Below are 17,799 nucleotides of genomic sequence, written 5' to 3'. Positions count from 1 at the left end.
CGCTTTACTTGAAAGGCTGAAGAGAGAAGAAATATGGGCAGCGAGCATTTGGGGAAATAAAAGCGAGCGTGTTTTATTTTGATGCGTCGTTACTGACAGCTAGCATCTGCTGCTAGCCCTCAGCTCTGCTCCGGAGGGGGGTGGGAACGATTTGCATGCAAAGAAAAAAAAGAGAGATTTTGAAATTGGGGATTTCTGTACTCGTCTGTGGGGAATGATTGGTACCAACGTGGCCCGTCGATTGCAATCTTTTTCTGGTGCTAGCATCGTAGCAAAGACTAGCCTAAAGAAAGGGGAGGAGATACGGTGAAAAAGGACGCATTCAAATCAAATGTTTATCAGCAATTCGCCCATCACCGGCCGAATCCGCGGCATCTTCATCATGACCGAGACTGATTTTGGACTGCATTTGCATTCGTGGAAATGATAAATGTGAAAGGCGTAGGAAAAGGAGAAAGGCTGGCTTTTTTTGGAGGTGGTTGGATTATAACCCCGTAGACCCCCCTCTTTTTTCATCCAGCTTTCTCCTCCTCCCCTCCATTTCTCTTTCAATATGCTGTTTTCCACTCCTGAGGACTTGCTTATGAAACCGGGGAAAATAGCCTGAAACCGAGAACGGGAAAGACTGGATTTTTTTTCCGTGATCTGCTCTGCGACGTGCTCGTTGCTTTCGTCCTCATCGCACACATTGTACAACACATAAATGGATAGAAATTACCCGGGAACAGGATTCGGCGATTTGGGCGCAGGAGCAGGATGGAGTTACGAGAGATCGGCAAAAGCAAGGTATGCATTGGATTCAGACAATGTGCATGCATCACTGGTACTTTGCAGGGCACGGTGTGGCCCATGTAAACAAATTGTCGCCATTGGGTTCATATATAGTGCCATGCCTTGCCATTATGTGGAGTGCATTGTCATCCAAACAGTTGCATAGTAATAATATTATAAACAGGAATGGAGCAGTGTGCGTGTCGTGGGGGTGGGCGGGGTGGAGAAAGGAAAGGTTGGGGATATGAATCGTGTGATTGACAGACGTAGGTTTTAGGTGGACCTAGCGGGTTGGAGGTGGGGGTATGTCTGGAGCATCCATAGGAATTATTGTTCCCTGTGTGCAGGCCTGGACACAGACCCTGATAGATAAATTCACTGGATTGATAGGAACTGCGAAGAGTGCAGACGCAGCAAACCCCCTCACAGCAGCCCCCCTGACAGACATCAACAAGATGAACTGATACATACTAACCGGGAAGACACGTTCAATGAAACACTCTATAAATGGCTACATGTTAAGGAAAATAGGAAATAAAGATGTTGAGGTGGGGATGGTGCCATGCTCCTACAACTGAGATTTCTAATGCATTTCGCCCAAGCGTGATCTAGATAATCGGTGTTGGGTTTTGGATGGTTTATGTTCATTTGCATAATTAAATTGTGGAATATGTAATTTTCACTGCATCAGACTTGCAGTTTACGGTTTCCCTAAAATCAAAAAGCCCTGGGTTAATTTACAAGATGATGAAAATCGCCTGCACTGTGCAGGATAGCTCTGCCTTTTAGCTTTAGTTAGCCTGAGAGCTAGCGCTCTGTTGCATGGAAGTCAGTTGAGGCCTGTGCACGCAACCACTGTTGCCTCTCACCGAGCTGCACATTATTTGAGATATTTTGACCCAGAGTTGGCTACCTGATCACACTCGACAACCACTATGCACATATGGGAAGTGATATTTGGCTAAACAAATCTGTCCAGTTGCTGGTGTTTGCATGCAGCTTAGCATGCATTTGCGTCGACTTGCACGATCCAGCTGTTAGCTACATTAACATAATCAATGGCCGCAGACAAATGAGTCGTTTGTCTTATGCATAAACGGAGGAAACTGTATTTTTATCACTTGGCTTAAGTCTGCACATTCGATGCTGATGGCTTATTTACACGTAAATGACTGGCCTTCCAGTTTGGGCCTAGTGTCTGCATTTCTACCTTAGCTGCTGTGCATTGCTGCTAGGCGGTGCTACCAACAGCAGAAATGCTAGCATGTTATCTGGCCGGCCAGCCAGCCAGCCACGCATTTCATCTGCCTGTGGTAACGCAAAGTTCTGCAACTGGCAAGTCCTCAGTGCTCAATAAGATGCTTACTGAGTCTGTGCATTTCTAAATTATATTGTGGTTGGGTCTCGTGGGTTTGTTATAATAATTGCAAATTAAATATCCCATAATTTTTGCATGCCACTTATAGTGCTGGTTTGACAGATTTGCATCCACTGTAATACACTTTGTTTATAGTGCCCAAGTTTTTAATTCAGCCATGGATCATTTCGATATTGATCGGAAAGATTTCAGCTGAACATATAAATCAGATTCCTCAGGGGTTTTGGGTCTCACTGTTGAGAAGTTACATGTGGACACCAAACAAATGAACAGCCTGATGTGTTGATTTTTAATTGAAAAGCAATTTACTTGCATGTCCTTCTTGGTGTATTGTGAAAATGACCCCAAGCCTAGACAGTCTTTTCTCAAGGGTCACATTTTGGGAACAGATTAATTTTATGTAAATGTACTCTGAAATTAATGACACTTCACAATCCCCCACTCCCCTTCCTCTGTAGTCTTGTATATGGGAGTTCCAGATCATCCCACCCTGAGTCTGAGCTCCTTCACCGACAAGCCTACGCCACCCCACACCCTCTGCAGGGCTATGCCACCAATCACCACCCAGGGAGCTCTGGCCAAGGCGGGGCTTGGGGAGCAGCTGGACGGAGTTTGGGTGAGATAAATGTCATACCTTCCATGTCACCACCATAAGGGGCCCTGGCAATGAATTATTGTGTCTCTCCTTGCAAGCCCTGATAGATTATTGTCATTGAAAAATGTGCACATTATAGCTCAATTGAGCTGAAGCCCGAGATGTGAAAGCCTGATTTCAGGAAAGGCCTGTAGTCAAAGCATTCATTCTCATACAGTTTGCTGATATCTCAAGGGCTTTTCAGCAACAGGGGTTGATTTACTTATAGTTGCACTTAAGACTACTGACGTACTGATTGGAATCGGTATGTGGGACTGAAGCCTCGCTAAATAAACTCTATTTTTAGAGATTAAACTAGATTCTAAAATCCTGTATATTGTTTATTCTGATTATGCACGAAGATTTCATCAACATCTCTGCGAGTGGCTGTTAGTATTTGCAGTCTTTTCATCGCTTTGTCTTTCCTCCCAAAAGGTCTGTCGGGGCTCTTTGACACTGGTCTGCACCATGCCAGCCCCTCTGCCCCCGACGCATCCGTCATGAATCTGATCTCAGCCCTGGAGTCCCGGGGTCCCCAGCCTCCACCCTCCGCTTCCTCCCTTCTCTCCCAGTTTCGCACACCATCCTGGCAGACAGGTGGGGCTGTGTTAGATCTTCCCTCATGTGTTGACATTCAAACAGGCCCCACAGTCAATATGACATTTAAAGAACCTCACAATGTTTGGCTGCATTATTATTCTGACGATGTTGCTATATAAGTGCTTTCATATAAAATGTACACATTTTATTGCACTTGTCCATTTTCTTACTCATGAATACTTTATAAATAGTGTTTTTGCTTTTATTATTTCATAATTTAAATGAGAACTTGATGAATTCTGAGTAATTTTGCAATATGTCTTCCTTTTTCCTAACAGCGATGCACACACCTGCTCCTCCTGAACTCTTCATCTCTGGAGCCCTTCCTGGCTCTGGCTCCTTCCCTTCCTCCTCAGCCCTCTCAGCCTATCAGCATCCAGCATCCTTCTCCAGCCGCTCTTTCCCTGCCGCCTCCCTTTCCCTCCAGGACACGCCGACGTTTAGTCCCACATCCAATGGCCTGCTCTCTCCACATGACCCCCTACTACACATCAAGGCCCCTTCCCAGTCTAGCCTGGGTTTTGATAGACTCCTGTCCTCGCAGGGCGCTGCTGCAGCTGCCTATAGGGGCAGCCAGGATCCCACGAGTGCCACATCAGCCCAGGCGTCCTCTGCCAGGCACCTGCAGTCACATCAGTTCAACCTGCTGTCATCACAGCTCCAAGACCAGTCGTCCCAGCTGTACAATGCATCAGTCTTTTCCTCAGCCCAACCCCAACCTCAGTCCCAGTCCCAGTCTAATTCGGCTCAGGAACGGGCTGTGCCCCGGCAGGACAGCGTAATCAAGCACTACCAGCGGCCAACGCCAGCTCAGTCACAGCTCTCATCTTCTGCTGCCCACTCCCTTCAGCACTACCTCAGCTGTGGAGGGGCGGGGTACCAGCAGATTGCCACACACCACAGGCATGCTGGTCTTTCTTGCAGTCCCTTGGGTGACCAGAGCCCCTCATCTGATCACAAGCCCACCTCTCGCACTGAACAGTATCGGCCAATCATCCAGCCTCCCTATTCCTCCTCCTCCTCCTCCTCATCTTCTTCCTCAGCTGGGAAAGGTACCAAAAGCAGTTCCAGCAGTGGCTATTCTTCTGCCAGTTCAGCGTCATCTTCAAGAACTCCTCACACACCCCCCTCTGCGTCCTCTACCTCCTCTTCCTCCTCATCTTCTTCTGCCACCTCTGGGGCTCATCCCTCCAACTCAATCCCCACCTCCAGCTCCAGTGCAGCCCCTTCCAGGCAACAGCCACCCCCTCAGCCAGCTCCTCCTCCCCCAGCCCCTCAGCAGCAGCAGCCGCCTGCCACCTCCACCTCAGCCCCCCAGTCTCTCCCCAAATCCTGCCTCTCAGGCTATGGTTCTCCTGTGCCCCCAGTGAAGACCCCCACTTCTGCTCTTACTGGCCAGACCCCACCCCAACAACAGACACAGTCATATTCCCCTAATCAGCCACCTACTTCCCACCTGGCTCAGTCCTATGGAGGCTTCAGTTCACCACAAGCCCAAGACCTGAGCTCAGGTACGGGTGGGAAAGGCTATGGGAGTTTAGGGGGGCGAAGCCAGTCATACTCCACTGATATATATGGAGCTGACTCTGCTTATGGATCACTTCCATCCTCTCTGGGAGGAGCTGGAAGCCCGTCACTAGGCTACGGAGCCCCAGGTCACTCCCCTGCCCTTTTAAGGTCAAGTGGTTCATCAGGTAGTGGAGCATCTGGGGGAGGAAGCAGTAGTGGCACAGGAAGTGGGAACTCTGGGTCAGGAGGAGGAGCGGGAAATAGTATGACCAGTGAGAGAGGTGGGGGCGGTAGTGGTGGAGGGTCTTATCATATTCCAGACTCTAGCCCCTCTCCATCAGGCAACTCAGGCATCATCCGTCCAGGGTTGCATTCCCCAGTGCCCTCCTGCCCCACACAATCTCCAGGGGGTGCAGGTTCTAATAAATATATTTCCTCAGTTCTCTCCCCCACCTTCCTAGCCTCCCCACAGGGTTACCCCGATACCAGAGGCCCGAGCTCCCAACCTCAGTCCTATCATTCCACCTCCACCAAAACAAAGGCCGACACTTCCATGCTAGGAGTGGGCACCCAGAGATCTCAAGAGGAAGTAGATGACGACGACGAGTTTTTGATCCAGCACCTGCTGCAAGCCCAGGCAAGTCCTGCTCCTCAGGCTGCTCATCACCACCCACAACAACAACCCCAACAGACGTCGCAAACACAGCCTCAGCCCCAGTCAGTGCCCCCAACCACTGACTCCGGCAAAGGCCTGAGCTATGACATGGGTAAGACCTCTGAGGAAAGATACCATCCCCAGAGTGTCATACGTACTCACAGTGCCACATCTGCTGCTGGAGTAGGTAATGCAGGGTCTGCAGGGTCCATCTCAGGGTTGGAGAACCAGCTGGAGATGTCACTAAAGAAACAACAGCAACAACATCAACAACACCATCATCAACAGCAACAGCAGCAAAGAAACGAGAGGTCTGTTGGAAGCAGCAGGAGCAGCGGAGGGAGAGGCAGTGCTGAACAAGTGCACTCCCACCTCCATCACCATGACAACCTAGGCTCGGTAGTCCACTATGGCCGGGGTGATCCATACACCCAACACTCCCTTGCTCCTCAACACTCCTCACATAGTCAGCACGTGTCCTCGCATACACAGATACCGTCCCACACCCAAATGGAGCTCCAAAAGAAGCCACAGGAGCGTGCTGAAATCCCTTATCCTCGGAAAACACCAGAAGTCCAGCAACAGCATTCCCAGTCTCAAGCTGCTGCCTCCCTCATGGACTCTCCCACTGATCAGTCTCGTCAGCCACCGCACCTGCTGCAGTCAGTCCTGTCTCACACCACCCGCAACAAACTGGAGCCTCATCAGCAGCACCACAAGATGGACTCTCATCGGCAACACCAACAGCATCACAAAATGGACTCCCACCAACCACATCAGCAGCACCCGAAAATGGACTCCCACCCTCAACATCAACAGCACCAGAAGATGGACTCCCATCAGCATCAGCGGCACCACAAAATTGATTCTCATACACAACATCAACAGCACCATAAAATGGACTCTCACCCCCAACAGCAGCACTCTATTAGTCAACAACAAGCTGTAATGGAAAGTGCTGGTGGGACACTTGGCTCAAGTAAACATCAGGCTCAGCCTCAGTCCCAAACCACCCAGCTCCAGCTTCAACTCCAGTCCCAGGCTATGGAGGTGGCCGCGGCTCACTACAACCATGGCCCCCCTCCACATCAGCACGAGCAGAGCCAGGTTAAACAAAGCTCAGTGGTGTCTTCCTTGGACATGCTGGAGCGCTCCCTTTCTCAGACTTCCAGCACAGACGTAGCTGTTGCAGAGGACAGACGCGGTGGAGCAGGCAGCGGCGGAAGGAGTGGAGGTAGCAGTGAGCGCCACAGACAGCAGGAGCAGCAACAGAGGCAACATCCATCCCACCACCACTCACAGCAACACTCTGCCTCTGAACTCCACTCTTTCCTCTCTGAGCCCGATATTGGCTTGTCCACGCCATCTCACATGCACCATCTTTCACAGCACCACTCGCAGCAGCAGCAACAACAGCAGCACCCCAGCTCTCAGCACCAACAAACCCACTCTCACCACCCTCACTCCCAACCTCACCCTCACCATATACCCCCACCATCTGCCTCAGCTCACTCCCAGCCTCAGCCTGACCCACAGCAGCCACTCTCATCCCAGCTCACCCCTCAGCAGGGCCAGCTGGACCAGCAGCGCTCAGAGCAGCACCAGTTTGACACAGTCAGCCCAGTGGAGAAAGCAGACCAGAATCAACAAAGTAACCGCTTTGTACCCCTGACGTCCATCTGCTTCCCAGACTCCCTGCTTCAGGATGAGGACCGCTCCTTTTTTCCAGGAATGGAAGATATGTTTTGTGCAGAGGACTACAAGTCGAGCTGTGTTGGAGGTGCAGGACCAGGGCAGGAGGAGATGAACGAAAGCCACACTGGGCAAGAGGGAATGGATTCCATGAAAGCTGGACAGAGTGCAGGTGGAGCAGGGGGGAGTAGTGGAGCCAGCTATGACATAATGGGTCACCACGGTGGAGATCAGGGTTATGAACCATACTGTCATGGCTTGGAAGAACCAAGCAACAACACCATGACTCTGGATTTAGACTCCCTTAAAACCCATGAGCTTCCTTCCACTGTCAACACTGAACAGCTAGGATTGATACAGTCCCAGGCCCCAGCTATGGGGATGGGCTCCAATGCTGCTGGTCCTAACAACTCTGGAGCTAAACTGTCCTCTGGGCCTGGAGGCGCTAGTGCAGGACCTGGTTCTGGAGGCCTCCAGTCTCCCATTTTCTGCTCATCTCGTCCCAAGAAGCTCCTCAAGTCCAGCTCTTTCCACCTGTTAAAGGAGCGCCGAGACCCCAACACACTGCCTAAGAAAAGTTATGCTCAAGAATATGAGTTTGAAGATGATGAGGATAAAGCCGACCAGCCAGCTGACATCCGGTTAAATAGCCGCAGGCTCCCAGACCTACTGCCAGACCTGGTGTCCAGCTGCAGAAAGGGAGGAGGAGGAAGTGGATCTCTCAGTCCTTTAATGGGTGACATTGACTTCTACCACTCCTCTGGCTATTCCTCTATGGGTTCACACTCTCTTCTGCCTCAGGATGGACCCAAGAAGAGGGGCCGAAAGCCCACTAGACCCAAGAGAGAGGGTCCACCAAGGCCAAGAGGCAGGCCTCGCATCCGCCCAATGCCTGAGCCTTACACTCCACGAGGGATGATGGGGGAGATGGGTGGAACAACAGTAGGAGGGGGATTCAGTGTGGAGGGAAGGGGTAGGGGCAGGGGCCGTGGAAGCCGAGGTAGAGGAGGAAGGAGAGAGGATATGTACATGGAAATGAGTGGGAAGGAGCAGGATCAGATGCACCACCATCACCTCCATCAGCAGCAGCCACAGCAGCTCCATCACCAGCCTCAACAGCAGCTGCACGAGCCTATTCCACCTCTGAAGGTCAGTGGCTTTCAATCTAATTTTTAAACAAGCTGTCATTTAAGTACTGATGTGTTACTTATAAATGTAAAAACAAACACTGGTTGTTGAAGTTAAATGTGGTGGTGTAGTCTTTGTAAAAGCAGAAAAAAACAAGTAGTTTACTGTCTTTAAATTAGTGAGGATCTGCTTGTGTATACATTCAGACAAAATCACTTTAAATCGTACTGTTTTGTTTCTTTCGTTTCAGATCAAGTTACCGATTGGTACCATGTCCTCCTCCGATGCCTTGCTGAGGACGGACTCTTTGTCTGGCACGGATCCTGCTTTGTCGGATGGCTCAGTGGGCTCCGCTCCCTCACTTGGTTTAAGTCCTGGACCGCCCTGCAGCACTGACAGCACCCGAAGTCAGGACAAGAACAAGCAGAAAAGCCAGATGATGAGTGAAGGAGTTGATGAGGAGGGGCTGGAGGACAGGGTAAGAGCTACAGGATTAAATCCTTGTCAAGCAAAGAATGCTGAAAAGAAACATTAAGATGAATTAAAAATGATTTGATTCAAGCTGATTTTCTTGATAGTAGTGGAGTTCAGTACTTCAGTGGTGGATTTTGATTGAGTGAAATTTCTTTTGTGTGACTTGTAGGGCGATGAGAAGGACTCTGAATCCAAGGCCGGCTTTGTGGCTTCGTTCTTGGACTTCCTCAAGACAGGGAAAAGACCTCCAGGCTTGGACATCTCTCCAGGAATGGAACCTGACAATGGTGAAAACTCGCCCTGCAAGTCGGGTGGTCTGCGCCCTCTGTCTCCCGCACCGCCTCCTCCACCACCGCCACCTCCATTTGGGGACAGTGAAGGAAATGGGGGTCTGGCTCTGGGGAACTGCTCCAGCCCCAAGCGCTTGGAAGATGAGCTGAAGAGGAACCTGGAGACCTTGCCGTCGTTCTCCTCTGATGAGGAAGACTCCGTCGGAAAGAACCAGGACCTCCAGAAGAGCATCTCCTCAGCCATTTCTGCTCTGTATGACACTCCTCAGCTAACCTCAAACATCCAGCCTCCCCTGTCTCCTCCACCTCCCCAGCCGCAGCCTCAGCCTGCTCAGTCCCCACTTACTCCCACACTGCAGCCCCCCACGCTTAGCCCACAGCCCACCATGCATACCCCTCATGCCCTGCCCCCATCCAGTGAACCTGATGTTCTCCAGCCAGAAGATGGAGACATGGATGAGAGCAAAGAGGAGGAGGAAGAGGAGAATGAGGAGGAGAGGAGCACAGGAGGGGATGAAGAGAGTGATATCATAGAGGAGAGAGAACCCCAGCTGGAAACCCTGGGTGCCCCTAATCTTGACGGTAAGGCTGGGAGTTAGCTTTTTATTCATCTCATGTCCCATTGGCACATTGATTTTTGTGCAGCTCGGCTTAAGAAAATTAATATTTTCCTGTCAGGCTGAGCTATTGCTTTATTTCTAGTCTAGTAAAATGTCCCATTATGCATTTGTTACTAAAATCCCCCCTCCAGTCGAAAATGTGTTTTTCTTCTTCCTCCAGTTGAATGTCTGAGCTTCACTGTGTAGATGATGTATGTGCAGAGTTTGACACTAGGAGGCTGTTTTTGCATTCATCCGCTGAAAGTGTACATTTTCTCTGTGCTCATTGAAAATCTGATTTTAAGAGGTGGCCATGATTTGTGACACCACAACTAGTTTGGAAGCCAGTCCTGGTCCAATGTTCTGCATATACAAGTGTGGTGTGGCAACCTGAAGCCAGTGTACAAACAACACAAACAAGGACTTAGTGCTGGGCGGTATGACCATAAATGTATATCATGGTATAGGTTTCATGGTATATGAGGGTATTTTTTTTCTTTCATTTGGAAGGCATTAGAAAATTAACATTATTATCTCCGCTAAATATATATATATATATATATATATATATATATAGAGAGAGAGAGAGAGAGAGAGAGAGAAAACCACCTTTAAATCATGGGATAGTAGCCAAATTTATCTAGGAATTAATAAATTGATATCTGATGAGTAGCTGTGCAAAAATACGTGCTAACAAAATGAACCTGAGCAGTTTTACAGATGTTTTAACACAGGCATGTCCAGTCGCTCATTTGGCGCATCTGGGCAGAGTACCCTTATCTCGTTCAAGCTTACGGAGAAACTCCTTTGTTGAAAACACCTTTTCAGCCTTTTTCTCTGATTGCTATTGTTCTTTTCTCTCATAAAAGGAAGAAATGCAAATAAAACAGTAAAATAACACCTCGGGCTGGTCAACAGAGTCTGTGAGCGCTCTGCTAATTCATGTGTAAATGAGACGGAGCGGTGAAAGTAACAGCGCACTTACACCGGCCCATGTCTCACCAACCAATTGGTCAATTTTGATGATCGACACCTCTGTCAACCAGTCAGAGTCAAGAGAATCGAGGGGCAGCCCCCAAATTCACCATAGTAACACCAATGACGATCCAGAAGGAAGTAATCCCAGAGATAGTATATCGCATGAAGATGTACTCCCCCCACTCTAGAAACCCCCTCCTCCTTATGTAAACAACCAGGACCTTCGTGATTGATCTCAAACTAACACAGAGTCATATGAACAGACATTAGCAGCGTTTTTTCGAGCTGGAATATAACTTTTGACCACAAAACAGCAAAGGTAAGACATGCTTTATCTCCTTGGCTGCTAGCTCGCCGAGCTTCCGTCGCACAGTGAGGAGGCAGACATCTTCGTAATCAGCGCAGCGGACTCTGCTTTCATATGATGTCAAGCTTGTGTGGTTTGCGTGAGGTGGTGAAATGAGCAGACGCTCTAAAGTGGACATAAGTTCCTTTTTACTTTTTTGTTACATGCGCATATAATTTCTTGCTGTATTAATTATGTTTAGTGAGACATGCTTGCCGCTAAGGTGGTGGAGCAAATTGCGGGTGTTGCCGCCTCCGGCGACAATTTTTGCCCGACAACATTTGCTTGAAATGTTTGTTTGGTCGACGTCGGATTTTTTGAAACCAAAAAGCCTCCAAACAACAGACACAGCTCCTCTTTTTGGCACAAGTTCTTCTGTATCGTCATGTTCTGTTAGTTCTGCAGCTTCGGTTTCGGAACTTTTCAATGTGTATCCCATCCATCTTCACCATAATGCAGCACTACAGTATACCCTTACCATGCCTGGCACAATGCGTGTTTAGAAGTGCAACATTGAAAAGCGTCCCATCTGAAACAGTGTCGCGCGGCGCAGCGTTCCGAACGTTGGGTAATGAAATACACCGGTATGGCGGTATATTAAAACTCATAACAAAAATATGCATCGGTATTTGGTGTGAATCGGTATACCGCCCGGCACTACAAGGACTTAACAGTGAATTGGAGACATCTTGTGAAGCAGCACTTGTAAAATGAAAGATATTTGCGTATTCATATCTTGTGGAATTGTTATGTACGACTTAAGATGTGTGGAGGTGATCTTTAAATATTTGATTAAATTCTTGTGGCTGTTTTGCCATTGTGGTAAATTAATATGGAAAATTTACTGTAACTTTAATCGTGCCCCTCTTTCCTTCCAGCGCCCCTCCCTGAGATTCCTCCAGCACCAGCAACTCCTGAACCCCCCTCTGTCCCACCATCTCCCGCCTCATCCTCCTCTCCTTCTCACTCCCCCCTCCCTCCCCTCTCGCTCCCCTCACCCCTACCTCCGCCAGAAGAACAACAGGAGAATTCCCAGCCCCCGAGCCCTGTCGCTCCCACATCCCCCTCTCCACCACCTCCACCACCCGCCACTCTCCCTCAGCCGGCCACTCCCCCTCCGACTTCCCCTCCTCCCCCACCTTCACCGCAGAAAGAGTCTCCCATGCCATCTCCAGAGTCCCCCGCCTCTCCTGAAGAGCCCCCACCTCCTAAGATCACCTCCCTGCATCTTGCCCAGAAGCAAGAAGATGCTGCCATTGCTGGAGAGAGTGAGGAGGATGAGAGCGAGAGTGGAGGGGAGGGCATCTTCAGAGAGAGGGACGAGTTTGTGGTGCGGGTGGAAGACATTCGAACTCTTAAGGTATTTGTTAGAGTGTGTCTCTGTGTGTGTGTGTGTGTGTGTTATTGGTAGGTGAATAATCACAAAGCACTTTGTTTGGCCAAAAATAGAAAAAAAGGTTATGAGGCAACAAACTGAATAAATTATTTTAACTAAATCATTGCATTGATATGTAGGTGTTGGTGCAGGCTAAAAATAGAGTGAGATTAAGATGATTACATCCAAGGAAAAATCATTGGGGACAGCCACTTTGTGCTCCTTTTTTAATGAGTAAAATGAGTTGAGACTTGAATCCTTCAGTAGCTGCCAAGTTCCAGAGACTTACCTGTGTGTCATGTGTGTGTGGGCACAGCTGGCCCTGCAGACGGGCCGTGAGCCTCCACCCATCTGGAGGGTGCAGAAGGCCTTGCTGCAGAAGTTCAGCCCGGAGATCAAAGATGGACAGAGACAGTTCTGCGCCACGAGCAATGTGAGTGATCTAACAACACCTGCAGACAGTCACATTGGTTTGGATTCTTTTCACTGCTGCATCGTAGCATTTGATAAAAATACTCTAGTATATGCTGTGATGGATGTATACAGACTATCTGTCAATGTAATGGCACTGAAAGTTGTGAGATTGTACAATTGACTCTTTGTAACCTGTTTCTGGCTCAGTATCTTGGCTACTTTGGAGATGCCAAGAGGCGATACCAGCGAATCTATGTCAAGTTTCTGGAGAACGTCAACAAGAAGGACTATGTCAGAGTCTGCTCTCGGAGACCTTGGCGCAGAGCCACACCTGCTCTCAGGTACCAGTGTTTACCATATCGAAAGTCTTATTCCTGTTGAACTGAGGCTTGTTTGATTTAGTCGGGATAGAGTTACCTTGCCCACGTGAGGGAATACTTGCCCCCCCCCCCCCCAGGGCCAGGCCTGGGAGAAGAGCTCCCGGTTGAGAGCCAGGAGTCCAAGTTTAGAGTCATAGGGCCGGGAATATGTAGCCACTATGATGTGGGTGAAGGTGTAGGGGCCTTTGTTGACGGAACCCCACCTATACATTTTTGGCAGTATTTATACATTAAACTCAAGTTGTTGCATGTCTAAAACTATTTTTTTTAATGTGTCACAGACGCCAGTCCCTCCCCAAAATGGCTTCCCCTCCTGCCAGCCAGGTGCCACCAAGAGTAGCTGAGAAGGAGGAGAGAGTGGCTCCACCAGTCCAGCGCGAACAGAGGGAGAAAACAAGAACGTCAACCGCATCAACAAAAGAACCACGGGAGAAGAAGGAGGCGTCAGCTGCTGTGCTCAAAGCTAAGGAGAAGGAGAAAGACAGAGAGCCGGAGAAGCGAGTGCAGCTGCAGCAGGAGAAAGCGGAGAAACGTGCGGCGGCAGCAGAACGAGGTAGAGCGAAGGAGGAGAAGAAAGCAGTGGAGAGGAAGGAGAAGGAAAAGGCTGAGCGCCCACCCAAGTCCAAGCCAGCCAAAGTGAAGGCAGAGCCACCGCCCAAGAAGAGGAAGAAGTGGCTGAAGGAAATACCTTCATCGTCTGACTCCGACTCATCGGACGAGGCAGCTAGCGAGAATGAAAGTGAGATGCCATTTTGATCCTTGTATTGAAATTTCCTTTCTTACTTGAGGCCATAATAAGAGAGCAGTTGGTCTTTATGTCACGTACCATGGTAGAAGATAAGCTGTGTGCAGTTTGAAACTCCGGTTTTCGTCCACTCAGTGCCAGTGAAAGGCGGCGTGAACAACCGTGCCATGAGGGAGATGTTCAGGAGCTACGTGGAGATGCTGGTCAGCACGGCCCTGGACCCCGACATGATCCAGGCCCTGGAGGACACAGACGGTGAGAAGCAGCACGCACTGCCTCCTCAGCATGTTGACAATTTAAGCTTCCTTTAAAAATCAACTGACATGTAGGAGACCGAAGTAGAAGCCCTGTATTGTGTGAGAAGATGTCTCTAACCTAACCAGACCTGCCTGCCTGGCAGCATGTTTCTGCAGCTTAAATGTCTGCATTGAGGCATTTTGTTGGTGTTGCGGTGTGCAGTTCAGGCGGGTTGAATAAACATCACCACCACTGACAAGACGCAGCGGAATTGTTAGAGAATTCTGTAGCGTATCGAGATGAATCTTTTAATGGTTTTGGAAATCCAAATAAACAAGGTGTGACAGGCTGAAGGGAAGCCCCGGGAATGCTGACAGATCAGCAGCCAGCAGAGCTGCTTTGAATCTGCCCTTGGTATTAAAATGATTGGCAGCTACATGAATGATGACTAATGAAACTTCCTCCACCTTGATTGGCCACCAGATGAGCTTTACCTCCCACCGATGAGGAAGATTGACAGCATCCTCAGCGAACAGAAGAGGAGGTTGTTGAGGAGAGTCAGCATGAGCTCTCAGCACCAGGTAATCTGTCCTCTCTCTCTCTCTCTCTGTCCTTCATGACTGAAACAACATTTCAGTTTTTATCTTGCATTGCTGTTTTTCCTTCATTTAGATTGAAACTGTTTTTTTTATTCTGTAAAATCTGATGCTAAATGGTGCTCCATCAGAACAACACTAGCCTCATTTATAAGCTCTGTCATTATAATAGATTCCACGCTGAAACAAACAGTGGATTAATTGGCTAGTCATGAAAAACAAAGTTGATTTACAATAATTAATTTATCATTTCAGTCATCTATCGTGCAAACATGTCAAGCGATTGCGGTTTCCAGTTTCTCAGGCTTGAGGATTAGCCGCTTAGCTTGACGTTGTAAACCATTTCACACCCTAAATGATCATTTGAAACAATAACGGACAGATTTATGACCTAGATCTTCCTTTTTCTGCCTCTTTCCTGTCAGGAGGTCCTGCATGCTTACCCTCAGATCATTGTGGACCCCCTGGACTCAGGAGTGGTGAGGGTGCGGCTAAGCGGGGATGCTTACAACCGCAAGACCCTCAACAGAGTCAAAAAGACCCTGCCTAAACCACAGGTAGGTGCGTGTGTGTGATTAGAACCTCAGTGGGCTCCTAATAGATAATTTAATGTATTTTAAAGGAGCTGCAATACCCTTACAGCATCGCTCCCCTTTCTCCTTTTATTCGACTTGTGTGACATTCATGCACTGTCAGGACCTCTGTGGACCATCGTGAGAGATTTTCAGCCTGTAATCAGGGGATTCTTCTTGGTTTCGGTGAGACGCTGAAACCACAGCAACAACAAAATTAAGCATTGCCTGTAAAAAGCCGGGAGCAGAGAGGACAAAACAGTACCAGCTTCCCCCCCAACACCTGCTGCAAGTTTCCAAACCTGCTCCACTTTCACTCTGTCTTATACAGAACTGAGAGAGTTATTCTCACCGTGGCTGTTTTTCCTCTCCATTGAAGTTGATAAGATCGACCGATTCCTAATCGGATTTCTTTTCTTTTTTGTCCCTTTAGGACCTTAAACTGTCAGCCGATTCATATCGGATCTACAGTCTCTACCACTCCCTGCATCACTATAAATACCACACCTTCTTACAGTGCAAGAAAGAGGTAAGCAAGCACGTTTCCAGATCTGGTATACGCTCGAGTCACGTTCGGGAAGTTTATTGACAAGATCTTTTCATTTTGGAGCTCCAGCTGTCACTGCAAGCATGCTTGAAAGTGTAGTGCTTTAGCATGTAGCTGCTCATAGCATTTATATGCATCACAATAGCCTGTGTTTCCGTGCTGCTTTCCCAGACCAACACCATTGAGCAGGCAGCTGAGGACCCGGGCCAAGAGGAAGTGGTGCAGCAGTGCATGGCCAACCAGAGCTGGCTGGACACCCTCTTCAGCTCCTTCATCGAGCTGCTCACGCTCAGCACCAAAGCCTGAGGCGACCGCGAAAAGAGAGCGGGAGGATTTTTAAAAAAAAAAATACAAAAAATGGAAAGAGAAGGATCCTACTGTACAGCCCCCAGACCCTCTTCAAATCTCTAAGATCTGAGGATGAATTTTTAAGGCCCTGACAAACACGAGGGGGTCTGTTCATGTGACCTTGGACACTGGCCTCTGTTCTTTTTCTTGTTGTTGATCAATGACTAAAGAAATGTCTTACTTTGTGAGAAGGAGGGGACCCCACCGGTTCAGGGGTCACCGGCGGGTCAAAGAGGGAATCGACCGTCGGTGAAAAAAGGGAGCAGCGTGAGGCGGAAGGACAAAGACGAGGAGCCGCAACGCCAAGTCGACGGAGGAGCCACTGACGTCTTGTTAACTGTGTGTCATAAAGACAATAGTTCAAAGAGATACTATTACCACTTAGTTTTTACATAAATTATTTTTTGAAGACTAACATCCGCTGTTGGCTTTTGAAAAGAGTGGAAGAGGGTGAGAATGCTTTTTAAACTGCGTGTAGAGTGTGCCGTGAGCAGCGTGAACATGGACTCGTCCACGGTTAGAAACATGAAATGTGATAATAAACGCTCTCTCTCTCGCTCTCATCCTGTGCCGTGTGAAGGGCAGCACCAGTCCGCTGTGTGATAATATATAAACACATTTTTATTATTTATATGATGAGGTTTTTAACTTAAACTCTCACGAGCGCTGGATTGCTGCCCTGACATTTTAAATACCTTTTTATTTCCCACAGGTTCAGTATACAACCGTAACCCACATATCCAAGCCGTCTTCCCCCTCTATACAAAAGAACAGACGTCGCAACAGAACAGAAACCTTGGGTGGAACGCAGTGGGTGTAAAATAACAACAACAAAAAAAAAGAAAAAAAAACAAAAGGAAGAAAAGAAAAAAAGAATGGGAAAATTTATTTGAAACTTAACATTGTTGTGCTTCAGTTCAATCATCAGTCATGCAGGTGCAAAGAAAAATAAGTAAACTATCCATTTCCCGTGTGGGAAGAAGGAGTATAAATAAGTAATATTTAAAGAGGAAATAGTCATTTCATTTTTATCATTTTGATGTTTGTGCATACTATGACTTATTTTGAAAACAATCTAATTTTCCATAAAAAAGGAAAAAAAAGCGTGTAAATATTGTACAGTTCTTGATGAAATTCTTTGTCCTTCTGTACATTAACTCTCCTGTATTTGAGAAACAAATAAAATCTGCAAAGAACAAACGGTGTTTCATTTCCCAGCAGTGAACACCGAGCAGCCGAAACATTAAAACCGCCTGACTGATATTGTCCAGATCCCCCTCGTGCCCCCGAGGCAGCTCTGCAACGGGGACCATTCATGTGGATGCGGATCAAGGTGGCAAGAGTCCCAGGACCCGAGGTGTTCCATCAGACCATGATCTTTGCCATTCACTTCACCTGTCAGTGGGTCCACGGCTGGTTACTGTATGTGTGTGCTCTTTTTCATCCATCTTTGTGAGGACATTTTGACTTTTTAGACATTTTGGATGGTCCTCAGTTATTCAAAAGGCTGTTTGGGGCTTAAGATGTGATT

The 17,799-nt window shown here is 48.2% G+C and overlaps 1 protein-coding gene across 1 annotated transcript; it reads left to right on the top strand.

The window, feature by feature from the left end:
- The first annotated feature begins 561 nt into the window (after positions 1-561).
- Positions 562-17,468, top strand: prr12a (proline rich 12a). Its single transcript, XM_076759296.1, has 15 exons — positions 562-786; positions 2,608-2,765; positions 3,219-3,380; positions 3,662-8,388; positions 8,618-8,845; positions 9,011-9,713; positions 11,933-12,414; positions 12,746-12,862; positions 13,051-13,184; positions 13,505-13,962; positions 14,104-14,223; positions 14,689-14,786; positions 15,227-15,358; positions 15,807-15,902; positions 16,092-17,468. The coding sequence occupies exons 1-15, from the start codon at positions 704-706 to the stop codon at positions 16,224-16,226; spliced, it is 7,833 nt and encodes a 2,610-aa protein (XP_076615411.1). The 5' UTR covers positions 562-703; the 3' UTR covers positions 16,227-17,468.
- Positions 17,469-17,799: the final 331 nt, after the last annotated feature.

The sequence above is a fragment of the Chaetodon auriga genome, chromosome 20 (genome assembly GCF_051107435.1).
Source record: "Chaetodon auriga isolate fChaAug3 chromosome 20, fChaAug3.hap1, whole genome shotgun sequence".
NCBI classification, from domain to species: domain Eukaryota; kingdom Metazoa; phylum Chordata; class Actinopteri; order Chaetodontiformes; family Chaetodontidae; genus Chaetodon; species Chaetodon auriga.
The sequence above is the reverse complement of the archived record's forward strand: the minus strand, read 5'-3'. Positions and strand labels throughout refer to the sequence as shown.

Excerpts from the sequence above, each read along its gene's own strand:
- prr12a (XM_076759296.1), top strand. The coding sequence starts at position 704 with ATGGATAGAAATTACCCGGGAACAGGATTCGGCGATTTGGGCGCAGGA. Across the intron at positions 13,185-13,504 it reads AGAGCCACACCTGCTCTCAG|ACGCCAGTCCCTCCCCAAAA; the intron begins GTACCAGTGTTT and ends AATGTGTCACAG. Across the intron at positions 13,963-14,103 it reads GGCAGCTAGCGAGAATGAAA|TGCCAGTGAAAGGCGGCGTG; the intron begins GTGAGATGCCAT and ends TCGTCCACTCAG.